Genomic DNA, 18303 nt, shown 5'->3' with positions numbered 1-18303 from the left:
AGGAGGAAGTAAGTCACTGCAGACTCAGTGGAAAATATAGGGCTCCTTTTATCAAGCCGCGAGAGTGGTTTAACGCGCGTAATAGCGTTCCCTAACGCACGTAATAGCGTGCAATAAACCGCCGGTCGCGCTAGCTGCTACCGCCTTGAGCAGGCGGTAGTTTTTGGCCAGCGCAAGGGTTAACGCGTGATGAAAAGTCCCCGCGCATTAACCCCTGCTAGCGCGGTTCGATAAAAGGAGCCCATAATGGCAATAAATTGGAACACAGTCGTTTATTTTGCTGCCTTTAAACACACAAATTGTCCCTTTAATCCTAATTACAGTAGAGCTCATAGAACTGCCTTTAGATAGGGTTACCGGATTTTACCGGACCCCTAGATCTGCCCCCAGGCCCTCTCACTTTCACCCATCCCTGTCCAGTTACGCCCTAGCCCTCCTCCCCCCCACCCCCCCGTCTGCTCTTGTCGAGCAGGAGGGCACCTGCGCATGCGACACAATGACGTGGCAACTGTGCATGCGCGAATGCCCTCCTGCCCGACGGGATTTCGAGGAATTTTTTCAACACCTGGACAAAGTACCGGTTTTTGAAAAGTTCTCCGGACCCCCGGACACGTCCTCGAAAAGGAGGACCTGTCCGGGGAAATCCAGACGCCTGGAAATAAATCTTGGTCCAGCCTCGCCATGCGTAGGTTCTCCTGCACCGTGTAAACTCATTTCTCTCTGAGGAATCTGCCTAAGGTCCAGGATAAGGATGAAGTCTATGGAGACTAGGAACAGTGGCATAGTAAGGGGGGAGGGGGCTGAGAGGGGTGGTCCGCCCTGGGTACCATCTTTCATCTCCTCTCCATCCCTTCCCATTCCTCCCCCTGTCACATCCACGTGCCTCTTCCCTTCCCCCCTACATTTTTCATTTCGGCGCGAGCAGCCACCAACTTGCAGGCCGCATCGGCTTCGGCGCTCTCTCTGACGTCTCTTCCGGGACCCGCGCCCAGGAGGTGATGTCAAGAGAGGAGCGCTGAAGCCAACACAGGCAGTAAGTTGGTGGCTGCTTGCAGTACAGTTAAAAAGGTACGGGGAAGAGGTGCGCGCATGCGACGTGGGGGCAGGGAAGGGTGCCACCGCCTCAGCCTACGCCACTGACTAGGAAGGGGAAATGTGGCTGGCAGGTGACATAGGTTTCAGCAATTCTCGTATCTTATGCCTTGGCAGTGATGCGGCCCCACCACCCAAGCCTTGCACTGATGCCAGCTCGAGCTGCCCTGGAAACAGTATGAACGACAGCGGCATGGAAAACTTCTCAGATCCCACTTGTGAACTGGTGGACAACATTATGCTGTCCTTGTGCGGTGGCCTGGGGGACGGCAGGGAGATCCAGCACGGTAAGACATAGAGAAATGGGAAGCGATGGCTATTAAGGACCTGATCTACCCATCCCCCGATGCAGTGCTGCCCAAGCTGTGCCTTCGCAGCCAAATCAAAGGTGAGCACGGAAGGAGGCGGAGACAGCTGCAGAGGAAGTGATGGCGGATCAGGGATCGACAGAGGGAAGGGTGGAAACGAGGGGCAAGAAATAGGTTGAGGAAGGAAGTGAGTCGTTGAAATATAATGGTTACGTGGCATTCCGTGGCCTCAAATCCCGTTTCTCTAACTGTGGATGATGGGGGTTAATCCCCACAATCGGGGACTCTGCACTTCCCTAGCCAAGCCGGTAGGGAAACCCATTCTTAACCCTATCTTCATCCAGTGCCCTTTAGGAAGGCAATTTTTAAGCCGACCTCTGCCCTCCAAATTAGAGACGGATTGAGACATCTGGTTTTTGCTTCCACTGCTTTCAAAGGAAGTAAAACCCAGATGTCGCAATCCGTCCTCCTTTTTCTGGAGCCATCTGGTAACCCTACTCCAAATGATAGTGTCAAAGGCACTGCAGGTCCAATAGTACCCCCAGACCTTGCACCTCCTTTGCAGCAGCTATAAAATCCATATCTCAAACCCTGTCTGGGATTTCAGTTTACCACTGTGGGTGAATTTCTTCTAATACATGAATGAATGAACTCTTGTACGGGGGTCCCAGATATACTCGTAAGGCCCTTCTGCAGCAGCATGAGGTTGGATTTCTACAGCAAGGGCTACAGGTTTTGAGATTCTGTGGCAAACACTTGTATACACATTGTAATTCTCAGTATTCATGGAGCAATTACTGTATATAAGTTAGTCACTAATATTTTCATGCTCTTTACAGGAGAAATTGTCAAAGGCAGATGGGCGCATAAGTGATAGCATTCTAGAACCAATGGGGCTCATAATCAAAAAACTAAAACTGCCTAAGTCGGCACTTGGTCTAGACTCCCCGCTAGCCGCCGCAGAGGTGCCAGATCACAAACAGGAAGGAGAGGGGGGAGGGTATAATTTGGTATGGCTTTGCCCCCCCCCCCGCAAATGCTGAAACCTTTGGGGGAGGCATCGCCCCCCCCAAACGCTGACATTTTGGAGGTGGGGTATAATCCCCCAAACGCTGAAATTATGGGGGGTGGGGGCATAATCTCCCCAAATGCTGAAATTTTGGGGGTGGGGCATAATCCCCCCAAACTCTGAAATTTGGGGGGTGGGGCATAATCCCTCCCCCAAACACTGAAATTGGACGATTCATTGCAGGCAGTTCATCGTTCTGAAACGGCCACACTAAGCTGACAGCAATGAAACAGACCTGCCACAAAGGGTGGTTGTGTGATGGGGCAGGTCTTGCTTTTTTCCAGTTTACTCTGCACCCTTTGCACTTACAGAGGTTTTAGGGTAAGGAATCCCCACAGCTGAATTGAATGCAAATATCAAGTCCTTTCTTTCATGAATTAGTGATGTGACATAAGTCACTTACTATTAGAGCTGTACCGAATCGGAAATGTTACTATTTGGCCGAATATCAAAATTGAAAAAGTATTATTTGGCTGATTACGAATACCAGATATGAATAACATAGTAAATAATAAAAGAAACAACATGAAATCAGAGATCAAGTGTTTATTTCAGCAGGATTTAGCACAGTAGAGCCCGGATTATTCCTATTGAAATTTAAATCACTGTTCGGCCGAATAGAAATATTGCATTCGGGCGCAATTAGGGGCTGAATCGAATCAAACATGAATATGTGGTACAGTTCTACTTACTATGACTTGATAAATAGTGCTTTTAAGAAATGTTTGATCTGTAGTTATCAATGCAATTAAAATTATGCGATCTTTTTCTCGCCCCCTCCCTCCCCGGCCAGTTGGTCACAAGTACCTTGCAGAAACCCAAAGAGTAGCAAGATTCCACTTGGGATCCCCAGAGAGTAGCAAGATTCCACGTGGAATCCCCAGAGAGTAGCAAGATTCCACGTGGGATCCCCAGAGAGTAGCAAGATTCCACGTGGAATCCCCAGAGAGTAGCAAGATTCCACGTGGAATCCCCAGAGAGTAGCAAGATTCCACGTGGAATCCCCAGAGAGTAGCAAGATTCCACGTGGAATCCCCAGAGAGTAGCAAGATTCCACGTGGAATCCCCAGAGAGTAGCAAGATTCCACGTGGGATCCCCAGAGAGTAGCAAGATTCCACGTGGGATCCCCAGAGAGTAGCAAGATTCCACTTGGGATCCCCAGAGAGTAGCAAGATTCCACGTGGAAACCCCAGAGAGTAGCAAGATTCCACGTGGAATCCCCAGAGAGTAGCAAGATTCCACGTGGAATCCCCAGAGAGTAGCAAGATTCCACGTGGAATCCCCAGAGAGTAGCAAGATTCCACTTGGGATCCCCAGAGAGTAGCAAGATTCCACGTGGGATCCCCAGAGAGTAGCAAGATTCCACGTGGAATCCCCAGAGAGTAGCAAGATTCCACGTGGAATCCCCAGAGAGTAGCAAGATTCCACGTGGAATCCCCAGAGAGTAGCAAGATTCCACGTGGAATCCCCAGAGAGTAGCAAGATTCCACTTGGGATCCCCAGAGAGTAGCAAGATTCCACTTGGGATCCCCAGAGAGTAGCAAGATCCAGGGCAAGCAGTGGCCTTCCCCACATCTTTTTCAATAGCATAAGAACATAAGAATAACCCTACTCAGTCTGACCAATGGTCTATCTGGCCCCTTATCCTGTTTCCACAGTGACCAATCCAGATCACAAGTACCTGGCAGAAACCCAAAAAGTAGCAACATTCCATGCAGGATCCCCAAAGAGTAGTAAGATTCCATGCTACCGATCCAGGCCAAGCAGTGGCTTTCCCCATGTCTGCCTCAATAGCAGACTATGGACTTTTCCTCCAGGAACTTGTCCAAACCTTTTTTAAAATCGGTGATTGGTTTTCTCTGATTCTCCCTGGTAGGAACGAATAAGTTCTCCTGCCCTTTCTTTTCTAGAAAAGTTTATGCAGCACGCCTTGTCATACGATACACTGTCAGAAAATCCAGCGATCCTTGAAGACCCAAACCTGGTTGTCCGAATTAACAACAAGTGAGTGGCTTGTTAACTCTTTGCCTATTCAGATTCTGATCCTGCATTTTATTTAGTTTGGCCTACTTAGTTGGAAATTGGCCTCCATTCTCAGCTACCTGGGGATTTTTCTGCTCATTTTAATTTATATTAATTTGATATTTATATTCTGCCAGACCACAAATCATAAAATTATACAAGTACATTAAAAAACCTGCATAAAAATAAAACAACAATAGAATTATATCAGCAATACAATTAATCTAGGGACCGATATTCAAAACAATTTAAATGACCGGGAGATCCCCTGTCTGGCACTAACTGGGCTTTTTCAGTGGCACTTAATGGAATAATACCACTGAAAATGCCCAGTTAGCTCAAGACAGGAAATTAAATAGCCAGAAGGCTTTCCTGGTCATTTAAATTCTTTTGCTTTAACCTAAAACCTGGCCACCTAAGTGACTCCAATCAGGCTGTTTAGTTTGGTTGTTTATCCAGGGCTGAATAAAGATCCGATACTCAAAATTGCTCCTATGTGATCTCCAATCTCTCACCTTCCATTTTAGGTACTATAACTGGACAGTGGCTGCACCCATTATCCTCTCTTTGCAGGCCTTCCAGAAGAATCTCCCTAAGGTAATTCTGCTAGCATTTGAAAGCCAGATTTGCAGCCACCTGTGGCACAGATGGCCTGGAATACATTTCTACCATCCAATACTGTACTGTATATTCATAAAAGCTTTGATAGAGTGAGAAAAGAAGGACCAATAAGAACTGCCATACTGGGACAGACGGAAGGTCCATCAGGCCCAGTCTCCTGTTTCCAACAGTGGCCAACCCAGGTCCCAAGCACATAGTTAGATGCCAAATAGCAAAACAGATTCTATGCTGCTTATCCTAGCAATAAGCAGTGGATTTCTCCAAGCCATCTCAATAGTGGCCTATGGACTTCTCTTTTAGGACATGATCCAAACCTTTTTTTTAAACCCTGCTAAGCTGATTTCACCACATTCTCCGGCAACAAATTCTAGAGTTTAATTACATGCTGTGTGAAGAACTATTTTTTCCAGTTTGTTGTAAATGTACTGCTTAGGAGTTTCATCGCATGCCTCCGAATCCTAGTATTTTTGGAAAGCGCGAACAAGCGATTCCCATCTACCCTTTCCACTCCACTCATTATTTTATAGACCTCTGTCATATCATTGCCATTATAGCCCGATTATTGGACAGAATTTCAGCTTGTGTCCTGGGACATCATTTGACTCGCGGTTCAGGGCTGTCTTGATCTTCTCCTCCTTCCTCTGGTTAATTGTTATGACTTTGGTTACTGTTAAAAGTTTGCTTTGGCTGCCGCCTTACTTAGTTTCTGAGGGTTTGGGTGGAGCAGTGTGAGGCTTTGCACTGATAGTTGATGCATTGTACTGGAAGCCAGAAAATTGCCTCCCGTGCTTTCCAAACAAGGGATAGTCCATTCAGACCTACCCTTACTGCGTAATCACATTATTCTGCATATGTGGTTTACCCTCATTTGGGAAACCCACCTGATATAATCTCAAAATAGTTCACAGGCCATGGTTGGCATTTCTTCTAAATGCCGTCTGTGGCATTTAAACATATAGCCATATATTTAGCTCCATCTCATATCTGAATAACGGTGACGTGTCAAAACCACGCAGGCCAAATGCGTGCCACCGATTCCACCGCTTTGAGGCTTTCCCTTTTGCGCTCTAAGGGGTGGGGTGGGAGGATTGAGTTACAATTTGGTAAAAAGCCAAGTTTTCAGTTGTTTGCGGAATAATTGGAGGGAGCCCAGGTTCCGCAACGGGATGGTGATAATTCCACTGAAAATCATTGCACTATCCAGATAGCACTGGGATGGGAGGCGAGCAGAGGGGCACATTATCTGGATAGCGACAATATGCAGCATTGCTATCTGGTTAGCTCAGGGCAGGAAAAAAAAATCATTCTAAATTATTCGGATAGTGGTACTAAAAATCAGCTATTCAGGCTACACCGTCAAAAGCGCAGAGGACAGTGGCATGCCGACAATCCCGCACCAGCATTTGAGCGCAAGAGAAATGTGCGCTGCCGCTTTGAGGCCTTCCATTTTATGCTGTGAGGGGGGGGGGGGTATGGGGGAAAAACCCCAATACACTTAGAAGTACTCGTGCTCCCATTAGGGGGTAAAACCCCCACCCACTACACTGAAAACTCCCGAACAGTGAAAAGAATGAGAGCTTTCAGTGTACTGGCGTGTTCCCCCAACCCCCCCCCCCAACAGGAGTGCGAGCAGTTCCAAGTGTAGTTGGGGTTTTTCCCCCATACCCCCCCCCCTCACAGCATAAAATGGAAGGCCTCAAAGCAGCAGCGCACATTTCTCTTGCGCTCAAATGCTGGTGCGGGATTGTCGGCATGCCACTGTCCTCTGCGCTTTTGACGGTGTAGCCTGAATAGCTGATTTTTAGTACCACTATCCGAATAATTTAGAATGATTTTTTTTTCCTGCCCTGAGCTAACCAGATAGCAATGCTGCATATTGTCGCTATCCAGATAATGTGCCCCTCTGCTCGCCTCCCATCCCAGTGCTATCTGGATAGTGCAATGATTTTCAGTGGAATTATCACCATCCCGTTGCGGAACCTGGGCTCCCTCCAATTATTCCGCAAACAACTGAAAACTTGGCTTTTTACCAAATTGTAACTCAATCCTCCCTCCTTTTTCTCCTCCCTTCTACACATAAGTTTCATGTAAACCTTTCTCCTTCTCTACCTATTATTTAAGTTCTTGTAAACCGTATCGAGCTCCATATTCGTGGAGATGTTTCGGTATATAAACTTAAGGTTTACATTAGATTAGATAGTGCGGCTAAAACTCTGACTGTCCCCGGTGAGCGGCATTTCTCTAGGTAGCTAGTGTGGCTACAGGCAGTGATGTAGCGAGGGTAAATGGTGCCCCTCCCCCACCATCTTCTCCACCCCATCTGCTCCTTCCTGATCCCCCCCACCACATGTGCGACCCCTTCTCTCATACCTTTTTAATTTTCCAGGCGAGAGCAACAGCGTGAACTCGCTGCCCATATCGTGTCAGCTGTCCCTCTGACATCACTTCCTAGGTGCAGGGCCTGGAAGTGATGTCAGAGAGAGGCGACACCGACGCGGGCCGCAAGTTCGTAATGCTGCTCGCGCAGGAAAAATTTAAAGAGGTACGAGAGGTGGGGAGGAGGGGGGAGGAGAGGAGGACGGGTGGCTTTGCCCTTTGCAAAGACCACGCCTGGGGTGGACTGCCCCCTCCCCCTCCGCACCCCCCTTACGACGCCAGTGGCTACCGGGGCCTAGAAAAACGCTTGGGCGCCGTTTACAGAATCGCAGCAAGTGGTGCCTATGTAAAAATTTAGGCACCTGAAACGTAGGCCAGGGTTTTAAAACCTACATTTCAGGTGTCTACATTTTTGGAGAATCACGCTTAGCAGAGCCTAAGTCACGCTCCGCCCATAGAAACAGCCTCTTAGGTGTTAAGTGCCATGCATTAGCTGCCCTTTATAGAATGGGATAGGTGCCTATCGCCCAATTAAAATTTTTTCCTTTATAGAATCAACCCCTCAGCGTCTTACATGGAAGCCCTTTTGGGAGACAAATTACTCTGATCATAAGTATGGTTCAAGAAAATTGATTTTGTTTGGGTGGGGGCGGTGTTGGGGTGTCAGTCCATATGTTCCTGTGGATTCTGGCACCCCACAGACCGATTCCCCTTTCGAATCATTCTTTTCCTGCAGAACACCGTTGATAAGCTGGTCAAGGAGAAGATGCCAAAGAAAAGTGGCCGGTGGTGGTTTTCCTGGCGGAGGAAGGATTTTTCCATCGAAGAGGTATGTCCGCCGCTAGCTGTTGCCAACACTGTATGTGTTTCAGATAAGAATCAAGAAGAAAAAGGTATCTTAAGCGAAGCAGAAACTAAAAACTGTTCTCTACAAGGACAGATGTTGTATGGGCACTTAGCAATTACAACCAAGCTGCATAACTTCTCACCCTACAGATTCTGCCTTATAATCTCTACACAGTTGAATAAAAACATTATAACATGACGGCAGATAAAGGCCAAATGGCCCATCCACAGCATCCACTGCCTCCTCCTCTTCCTATTGGCTAAGGCCCTTTACACCTGCATTGTGAGGTCATAGAGCTTTATGGTTATAGAAACTTGGAAACATGATAGCAGATAAAGGCCAAATGGCCCATCCACAGCATCCACTATCTCCTTCCCTCCCCTCCCTATTGGCTAAGGCTCTTAACATTTGCATCTCCTCTTCCTATTGGCTAAGGCTCTTTACACTTGCATTGTGAGGTCATAGAGCTTTATGGTTATAGAAACATAGAAACATGATGGCAGATAAAGGCCAAATGGCCCATCCACAGCATCCACTATCTCCTCCCCTCCCCTCCCCTCCCTATTGGCTAAGGCTCTTAACATTTGCATCTCCTCTTCCTATTGGCTAAGGCTCTTTGCACCTGCATTGTGAGGTCATAGAGCTTTATGGTTATAGAAACATAGAAACATGATGGCAGATAAAGGCCAAATGGCCCATCCACAGCATCCACTGCCTCCTCCTCTCCCTATTGGCTAAGGCTCTTAACATTTGCATCTCCTCTTCCTATTGGCTAAGACTCTTTACACCTGCATTGTGAGGTCATAGAGCTTTATAGTTATAGAAACATGATGGCAGATAAAGGCCAAATGGCCCATCCACAGCATCCACTATCTCCTCCTCTCCCTAAGACATCCCACATGCCTGTCCCACGTTTTCTTGAATTCATACCCTGTCTCCATCACCTCTTCCAGGAGACTGTTCCACGCATCTGCCATCCTTTCTGTACAAAAAGTATTTCCTTAGATTACTCCTCAGCCTATAACCACATTGCATCTACCCAGTGGCGTAGTAAGGATGAACGGGGCCAGGGGTGGTGGTGCCCCTTCCCCCTGCCACATGCGCACCCCTTTCCCTTTCCCCGTACCTTAAGTTTTTTTAACTTTTTAACTTCAGTGCGAGCAGCATGCCCACTTTGGTGTGGGTTCGTCCTTTAACGTCACTTTCTAGGTGCAGGTCTAGGAAGTGATTTCAGAGTGCCGATGCCAACACAGGCAGCAACCTTGTGCCGGGGAAGTAAAAATGGTATAGGGGAAGGAAAGGGTTGTGTACATGCGGCAAGGTGAGGAACGGGGGGAGGGGGAAGACTGCCTCCCCCACATTCGCCTTACTAAGCCACTGCATCTAATCAATGGGATTGCACTTCAAACTTCTAGACAGCATCTGATGTCCTCACTCTATTTTTCTGCTCACCTTGTGCCTGTTTCCGGAAAAGGCGTCTGCAAAACGGGGCCTGTCGTGTGTCAGTGACCGGTAGGCACCGTTTCCAGAATCGCGTCTCTTTTCTTCTACAGATGCCTTAAATGTAGGCCAAGAACACAATAGCAGGTGGGAGTTATCTCTGATATATAAACTGATTTCATATGCGTAACGCAACGGGATATCAGATATGACCTACGAGTAGTAGCACTCTTCGGTTTGTGTTTATGTCATTTCCTCACTCATCCCTGCGTAATGCATTCTTTAATGTTTTATATATAATGCTTTTTTTTGGTAATTTTCTTATTGCGAAACACGTTGGCACTGGGGAGCTTCATTCTAAAGTTGAAACATGTTCGCTATGAAGCTAAGTTCATTTAACTTATTTAAATTATTTAATTCACTCCTTAAGTATAAAAGAATAAGAAAATTACAAAAAAAAAAAAATGCATTATATATAAAACATTAAAAAAAAGCATTATATATAAAACATAAAAAAGCATTATATATAAAACATAAAAAAAATGCATTATATATAAAACATAAAAAAAGCATTATATATAAAACATTTTAAAAAAGCATTATATATAAAACATTAAAAAAAATGCATTATATATAAAACATAAAAAAAAATATGCATTACGCAGGGATGAATGAGGAAATGACATAAACACAAACCGAAGAGTGCTACTACTCGTAGGTCATATCTGATATCCCGTTGCGTTACGCATATGAAATCAGTTTATATACCAGAGATAACTCCCACCTGCTATTGTGTTCTTGTATTCATATATTTATCATAAATATTAAAGAGTGACGTTAAATGTAGGCCAGCATTTTACAGGCCTACATTAAAGGCGTCTGACTCACACCTACGAGAAGCGCCTAGGCATGCCTACGGTCGCCTAAGGCCTCCTCCGGCATTAACCACACCTACGTCGGCCTTAGGCATCTGTAGGCATGCCAAGACGTCTCCGTACGCACGCTAACTGGTTACATTGTAGGTGTCCTTCACCCCACTGATTTTTTTTTTAACGTGCATCCCGATTGGGTCGTTAGACAGCGGAAGGACGCCTACCGCTACCTACAGGCAGGATGCCGTTTTTTTTAGAATCAGGCCCCTTATGTTTACTGTTGTTCCTTCCATGCATTATGTAAATCTCTTAATTTGTAAGTTACCTTGGACCTGGATAGGCTTAGAGCCACCAAGAAATTTTAGTTTTCTCAAAAAATGGTAGAGCATAGACATCAAAACAAACCAAAAAACTGTGGAGACTGAAGTTCCTGGTTAGGACTTTTATTCAAATAAAAAAAGACAATAAAATGTATCCACAACTTGGAATAAGGGATCCGACACAATCCGTGTTTCGACCTAAGTGTCTTCCTCAGGGGTCCTCTACGAGATTAATATGGAGGTAATCCAAGCATGGATGATAGTGTTCTCTGGCCTAATCGCTGAAGAAAAGAAGGCGCACCGGGACAGATAGGGAAAATACTTGAGTACTTGATTGTAAAAACCGCTTAGATAAACCTTGATAGGCGGTATATAAATACCTAATAAACTTGAAACTTGAAACTTCATCACTTCCAAATGCTCATCGCTAGACGACTAATTCCAATTAGCAGGGAAAGCAATTGGCTGGTCTTTGTAGATCCCAAATTGCATAGCAACATGTAACATGATGCAATTTTGAACTTAGGGTGTCCCCAAAGAATGAATACTGTGATCAGTAGTGTGGTAAGAGTGGGGGAGGGGGGGGCAGACCACCCCAGTCGCCGTCTGGGTGGGGGCACCGGCTCTTCTCCTCCTCTTTGCCCCCTGCTCCTTCTCACTCCTCTCCCACCGTGCGCATACCTTCACTTCCCCTCCCCCCCTACCGAACCTCTAGCTCTCCGCCAGCGTGACAGAAATGCCAACCTGCTGCTCGTGCTGCCCTCAGGTCCAGGTCCCATGACTGAGCCAACATCGATACGGGCAGAAAGTTGGCGATACCGCTCATGCCAGGGAAGCTAAAAAGGTAAGGGCAGGGAAGGGATGCGTTTGCGGTGGGAAGGCAGAGAATAGGGCGAGGGGGGACACCAGTAACTGTGATGCATTAATAATATTGCGTGGGAATATTGGAGATAACCAATAATTGGTTTGGTTTATTTATAATCCGCCTTTTACAAGGCGAAGCACATCAACACATTCATAACAATACACAAATGACATTACAATCACTTTACAAAAAATTAAACCACCACCAAATTGCATAAGAGCATTAATCTCTCCAGACAATCTTCGCATCCCAAACAGATCAGCTCAATGAACATGCCATAAAACCATCACAGCAGCGCCAATGCAGCCATACTGTATATGAATTGGTTTGGAGCTTGGTGCTTTGACAGGACTGAGATGACTTGGCAGAGCAATACATGCACATATCTTAAACTCTGACTCAAACTACTTGTATTACTTTCACAATCACGAACATCGATCTTGTAAGAGAACAAAACTTGACATGCATATAATTTCAGGGGCAGAGGACAAGTATAGCCCGGGCAAGTGATTCTAGAACACAGTAGAGGGGTGTGCTCTGAAGTGACAATATGATTGGGGGGGGGTGCCCTCCCTGGTGCAGATCCTGGAGGGTGCCATGGTAAGCAGGGTTTTTTTTTTCCAGACATTACCTTCCTGATGTGAAACAACCTGACTTCTAACAGTAGATTTCCCTGTGATTGCAGAATGAAACCACAGCAGAAAAAGATGAGGCGGAGGTGGCTAAAAAGAATTCTTTCTTAAAGAGGTAGGCCCTTGGAGAGGCTTCAAGTTGACTATCACTCTTTCCATTTCTTATACTTACCAGATGAGCTTGAGAAAGGGTTTGAACACTAATATGTTGTCTTGAGCTGATCCATATATTGCTGAATGAAGAATCAAGCTGTTTCTGTTATATGAAGTGAATTTGAAGCAAAGGTCTAAACCTATTGAACATGGAGCTGCCAGAACAACTCTGAGATAAACTTATTCAAAGACACAGTTTGAGGGAAGACTTTATAAAATTTAAATGCTTCAGTATCCAGTTGGGGCACTAGACACATGAAATGACAGCAGATAAAGGCCAAATGGCCCATTCAGTCTGCCCATCTGTATCATCCACTATCTCCTCCTCTCCCTAAGAGATCCCAAGGGCCTGTCCCAGGCTTTCTTGAATTCAGACACAGTCTTTGTCTCCATCACCTCTGCTAGGAGACTTTTCCATGCATCGACCACCCTTTCTGTAAAAAAGTATTTCCTTAGATTACTCCTGAGCCTTTCACCTCTTAACTTGCCCTCTCATTCCAGAGCTTCCTTTCAAATAAAAGAGCTTCACCTCATACACATCTATGCCGTGTAGGTATTTAAATGTTTCTATCATATCTCCTTCTCCCACATTTCCTCCAAAATATACATATTTAGACCTTTAACAGCCTCTTTTACAAAGCTGCGCCCCTAAGCCCATACAGATTTAAAGGGCTTCGGGGCTGTTGCCGCACGGCTTTATAAAAGAGGCCGTAAGTCTATCCCCATATGCTTTATGATGAAGACCATCAACCATTTTAGTTGCCTTCCTTTGCACCGACTCCATCTTGTTTATATCTTTTTGAAAGTGGAGTCTCCGGAATTATACACACCATTCTAAATGAGGTTTTGCCACAATCTTATACAGAGGCATCAATACCTCCTTTTTCCTACTGGCTAGTCACGCTAACATCCTTCTAGCTTTCACCGTTGCCTTTTCAACCTGTTTGGCCACCTTTAAATCATCACATACTACTACTATTAATAATTTGTAGAGCACTACCAGACGTAGACGTAGACAGAGTCACTAGGGAGACAATCCCTGCTCAAAGGAGTTTACAATCTAAACAGACAAGACAGACAAACAGGATTCCAGGGTGGAATACAGCTAGGGAGGAGGGTTATCTGCTGGCTAGGGTGGTGAGTGGTGGGCAGAGTGGTGGGCAGAGAGAAGTAGGGTTATGGATTGAAGGCGTTTTCAATCTGCTTTTAAAGTAGGTAAGGAAAGGAGCTTGGCGGACAATTTCAGGTAGTTTATTCCAGCTGCTAGATGAAAGGAATGAAGTCTGGAATTGGCAGTGAAGGAGAAGGATAAAGATAAAAGCAGCTTATCTGAGGAACGAGTTCTCAGGGAGGCATATAAGGAGAGAGAAACATAGAAAATGACGGCAGAAAAGGGCCATAGCCCATCAAGTCTGCCCACTCTACTGACCCACCCCCCTATGTCTACTCTTCTAGAGATCCCACTCCTAATGACCCATCTCCTTAACTCTGCCCTCTTAGGGATCACGCATGGGCATCCCATTTACTCTTAAAATCTGGTACGCTGTTGGCCTCGATCACCTGTACCGGAAGCTCGTTCCAATGATCAACCACTCTTTCGGTGAAGAAATACTTTCTGGTGTCACCATGAAATTTCCCGCCCTTGATTTTGAGCGGATGCCCTCTTGTGGCCGAGGGTCCTTTGAGAAAGAAAATATCATCTTCCACCTCGATATGGCCGGTGATATATTTAAACGTCTCAATCATGTCTCCCCTCTCCCTACGTTTTTCGAGAGAGTAGAGATACTGAGGGGATGTGGCATGAACACACTTGTAGGTTAGTAACAGGAGTTTGAACCCAAGTCCTGTTCCTCTGTCATGCACAAAAGTTCTTCACCCCCTAAACTGTACCGTTCCCTCATGCTTTTGCAGCCCAAATGCATGACCTTGCATTTCTTAGCATTAAATCTTACCTGCCAAATTTCAGACCATTCTTCAAGCTTTGTTGGGTCCTTCCTCATGTTATTCACACCATCAGGGGTGTCTACTCTGTTGCAGACATTGGTATCATCCGCAAAGAGTCAGCCCTTAAGCAACATCGCTTACAAAAATGGTAGAAAGAGCAGGCCCAAGAACCTAATTTTGAAGCACTGTCAGGTCTATTTTTAAAATGTATTGTAAACCTTTTTTTATGCTGCCCATCTGATATTCTGAGTTGCTCATTTTCTTCCTATCCGTGGTCTTTTCTCATATTGACTATTGTAATTCTCTTTATGCAGGCATTCCCCTCTACTCTTGAAATGCCTCCAAATGGTTCAATAAATCACTGCTACTCACTGTGTTCACCTTTTTGATCACGTGATACCTCTGTTCCATGCCGACTTCACTGCCTTCCAACTTAAAATTATTCTTCTTTTCATAGGACGCTTACCAACTGCTCCTGCCTACATTAATAACCGTATTCCCTATACTCCCTCGTGCTCTCTCCTTTCTTCAAATAGTAATCTGCTTACTCTCCTCACCCCCCCCCCCCCCCCACTCTTCACCTCAAGATCTCACATGAGAATGTATTCAGCTATCTCGGTCCAAAACTTTGGAATTCTCTCTCCCTTCTCATATCAGGTCACAACCCTCTTTGCAGTGATCTAAGTTTTTCTTTGTGTCTTGTATATCTATAAATAAAACAGAGGTGGATTAACTCTGATCAGAAACACAGGCAGTCCCCGAGTGAGATGTCCAACTTAAGTACAACCCGTACTTAAGAACGCAAAGGCAGCTTCATTTGATTTCACTGAGCAGTATTTCCAGTGGCAACAATGAGCAATTTTCACAAAAATTTCAAAAATGTTATTAAACAACCTCTTTTTTTTAATTTTTTTTATTTTTTTTTAATAAATCTTTATTCATTTTAGATTTTTCAACAAGTGTATAATACAATCATCATTCAACATACAATATCACTTGAAGCTCTACAGTTCCTCAAGAAAAAGATTATATCCCAACCCACCCTCCCAAAAATTATATTCAAATAGAATATATATTACATAATATAATAATTTAGATCATTTGTTTTATAATTTGATTTTGAAAACCACATAACCCACCCTCCACCCTAAAACAATATATATTAAGTAGGGAAAAAATGCTGATTATTCATTATAATACCTTATTAATTAAACAACCTCTTTAAAAAAATTAATGTTGGTTGTTTATTTTTTTGTTTATGTTTTTTATGTTTTTTAAGATGATGTTAGAAGAAACACAAGTGATGTTTTTAAGGTTTAAATGATGTATTATTGTATTATTGATGTAAGATGTAAAAATGAATAAAAAATTTGGAAAAAAAAGTTCTTTATTCATTTTTTAAAAACTTACAATAAGTGTAACAACATATATAACATTTTAAACTCAGATACAACACTTAATATTCTGTTAAAATCCATATCAGAATTTATCCCCCCTCTCCCCAATCAATAACATTCTTTAAGAACATAAGCAATGCCTCCACTGGGTCAGACCCGAGGTCCATCGTGCCCAGCAGTCCGCTCACGCGGCGGCCCAACAGGTCCAGGACCTGTGCAGTAATCCTCTATTTATACCCCTCTATCCCCTTTTCCAGCAGGAAATTGTCCAATCCTTTCTTAAACCCCTGTACTGTACTCTGCCCTATTACTCCCTCTGGAAGCGCATTCCAGGTGTCCACCACTCGTTGGGTAAAGAAGAACTTCCTAGCATTCGTTTTAAATCTGTCCCCTTTCAACTTTTCCAAGTGTCCTCTTGTTCTTTTATTTTTCGAAAGTTTGAAGAATCTGTCCTTCTCTACTCTCTCTATGCCCTTCATGATCTTATAAGTCTCTATCATATCCCCTCTAAGTCTTCTCCTCTTTAAATTCAAGAAAACCTACCAGCAGGGGAATTTTAGAAAATTTCAGGATATTTGGGAGCCATTAACAAAATATTGTAACGATTGAATATTATTTTTCCCCTTAAATATGCATGTCCAAGGTGGGGAGAGGGGGGAAGGGTATTTTGGTTTGATTATCTTAAAAAAATTAAAAAAAAAAAAAAGTCCTGTATGCATAAGCATGAATTTGACTATTTATTGTTAATGACCAGACATGATTCTACGACTTTTGGGGTTTGTCTAATATATTGTGAGATGTGGACCTTTTTGCTTTTTAATTGTCTATTTCAGAAACCCCAGCTACAAGATTTCCCAATTGTAGTGCTTTCACCAGAATAATCACTTTGGCCTCCTTCTCCACTCTGCACATTGTACAGAAAGAAGAAATTTGCAACATCCAGCGAGGATGAAGCTGCGTATCGGGAGGAACATTCCAAAGCACCGTCTAAGCCCCGAGACACCTCTGAGTCAGTTTTCGTCCCTACGTACAAGAAATCTCTCCGACTGTCTTCCCAGCAAATTGTAAGATCACATTTCTGAATTTCCTCCCAATCCTTGGTGGAACATGTAGCAGGCTCCTGAGTGGCTATGCAGCTGAACATAGTGCCGGTGTGTGGTCACTACTAGGCCCCTGACCACTGGGGCCCAGTCAGATGAGGGACAGTCAACTCCCAAGACCCTGCTTCCATGAAGATTGGCTCCACCAATAACGTTGTAAAAGTCAGCCTCTTGAAGAAAAACACATTTTGTAGTGAATTTTCTTCCCCTCTCTTGCCCTTTCTCCCCATTGTTCCCACATCCCTTAAGTTAACTCAACTTGTACGTCAACTCAACTTGTACTCCACTAATCTTCTGTAAACCGCATAGAACTTAACGGTATTGCGGTATATAAACTGTTATTATTATTATTATCTGGTGCACACAGATAGTTCATACAACATATCTGAAAAAATGTTCATAATTCTTCCATTAACAATGAAACCTAGTCAACAGCTGTCTTCAACATAGCACCATATTTAGTCATTAGGATTGCTTTAGCAGGAATTATCTGTTGTCATTGGTGTAGCCACCGATGGACCTCATTAGGCAGGGACCCACTCAGTTTGGGCTTAAGCCCACCCAGCAGTGATGCGCATCATCTTTGTAGCTGGTGGGGATCCCCAGGTCTCAGTGAGTGGCCATTCTTCATGGGACCCAAGGTCTTCAGAATGCTATGGCAGTTGATGGCTCCCTTCCAGTCATTGACACCAGTAGCCCCGTTCATTTCTTCATGTATGCTCAGTTCATATGTGAGAACGGAGCATGTGTGGCCAGGTTGCGGCCATGGGCAGCTGAGGACTTCTGCAGAGACTTGCCTTCAGATGGTAGTGCTTGGGGATCCCAGCCAGCCAAAGTAGTAATTGTTAATGCATGTGTATGTCAAAACAATGGGAGATCCTGATAAGAAAGTTAAGAAAAAAGCAGAAAAGAGACACTAAGACCATAGCAATGGCTCAGGCAACAAAGGTAGACAAAAGTATTTTTAAAAGAATAGAGTAATTGCTTTGGGAAATGTGCATTTCTAATATCTTGAATTTTAGTTTCTATTTCTATTAATATGAGAAGTTTTTCAGATTAGGAGATATTTAACAGCAACCAAAAATTGTCCAAAACAAAACAATGGCTTCAAGATAACATGTTATCTTTAAAATCTAAAAAAACCTAAAACTGTTTTTTTCCCATGGAAAGAGGAACTCAAGAGTCTACCATCAATTTGCATTAATAACTTTCCAATTCAGTCCATCAATAAGATAAGAATTCTC

General features: G+C 44.3%; 1 protein-coding gene across 4 annotated transcripts in view; it reads left to right on the top strand.

Annotated features, from left to right (window-relative positions):
* The window catches only part of LPIN3 (lipin 3), a 71367-nt gene that overhangs the window by 41407 nt on the left and 11657 nt on the right, over positions 1-18303 (top strand). For all 4 annotated transcript variants that reach the window (XM_033914537.1, XM_033914539.1, XM_033914540.1 and 1 more), the window contains 6 exons: positions 1210-1379; positions 4381-4474; positions 5020-5089; positions 8226-8318; positions 12519-12580; positions 16879-17023. In XM_033914537.1, the coding sequence (XP_033770428.1) occupies positions 1210-1379; positions 4381-4474; positions 5020-5089; positions 8226-8318; positions 12519-12580; positions 16879-17023 (634 nt within the window). The remainder of the gene's footprint in view (positions 1-1209; positions 1380-4380; positions 4475-5019; positions 5090-8225; positions 8319-12518; positions 12581-16878; positions 17024-18303) is intronic.

Source organism: Geotrypetes seraphini, chromosome 11 (assembly GCF_902459505.1).
Source record: "Geotrypetes seraphini chromosome 11, aGeoSer1.1, whole genome shotgun sequence".
NCBI lineage: Eukaryota > Metazoa > Chordata > Amphibia > Gymnophiona > Dermophiidae > Geotrypetes > Geotrypetes seraphini.
The sequence above is the reverse complement of the archived record's forward strand: the minus strand, read 5'-3'. Positions and strand labels throughout refer to the sequence as shown.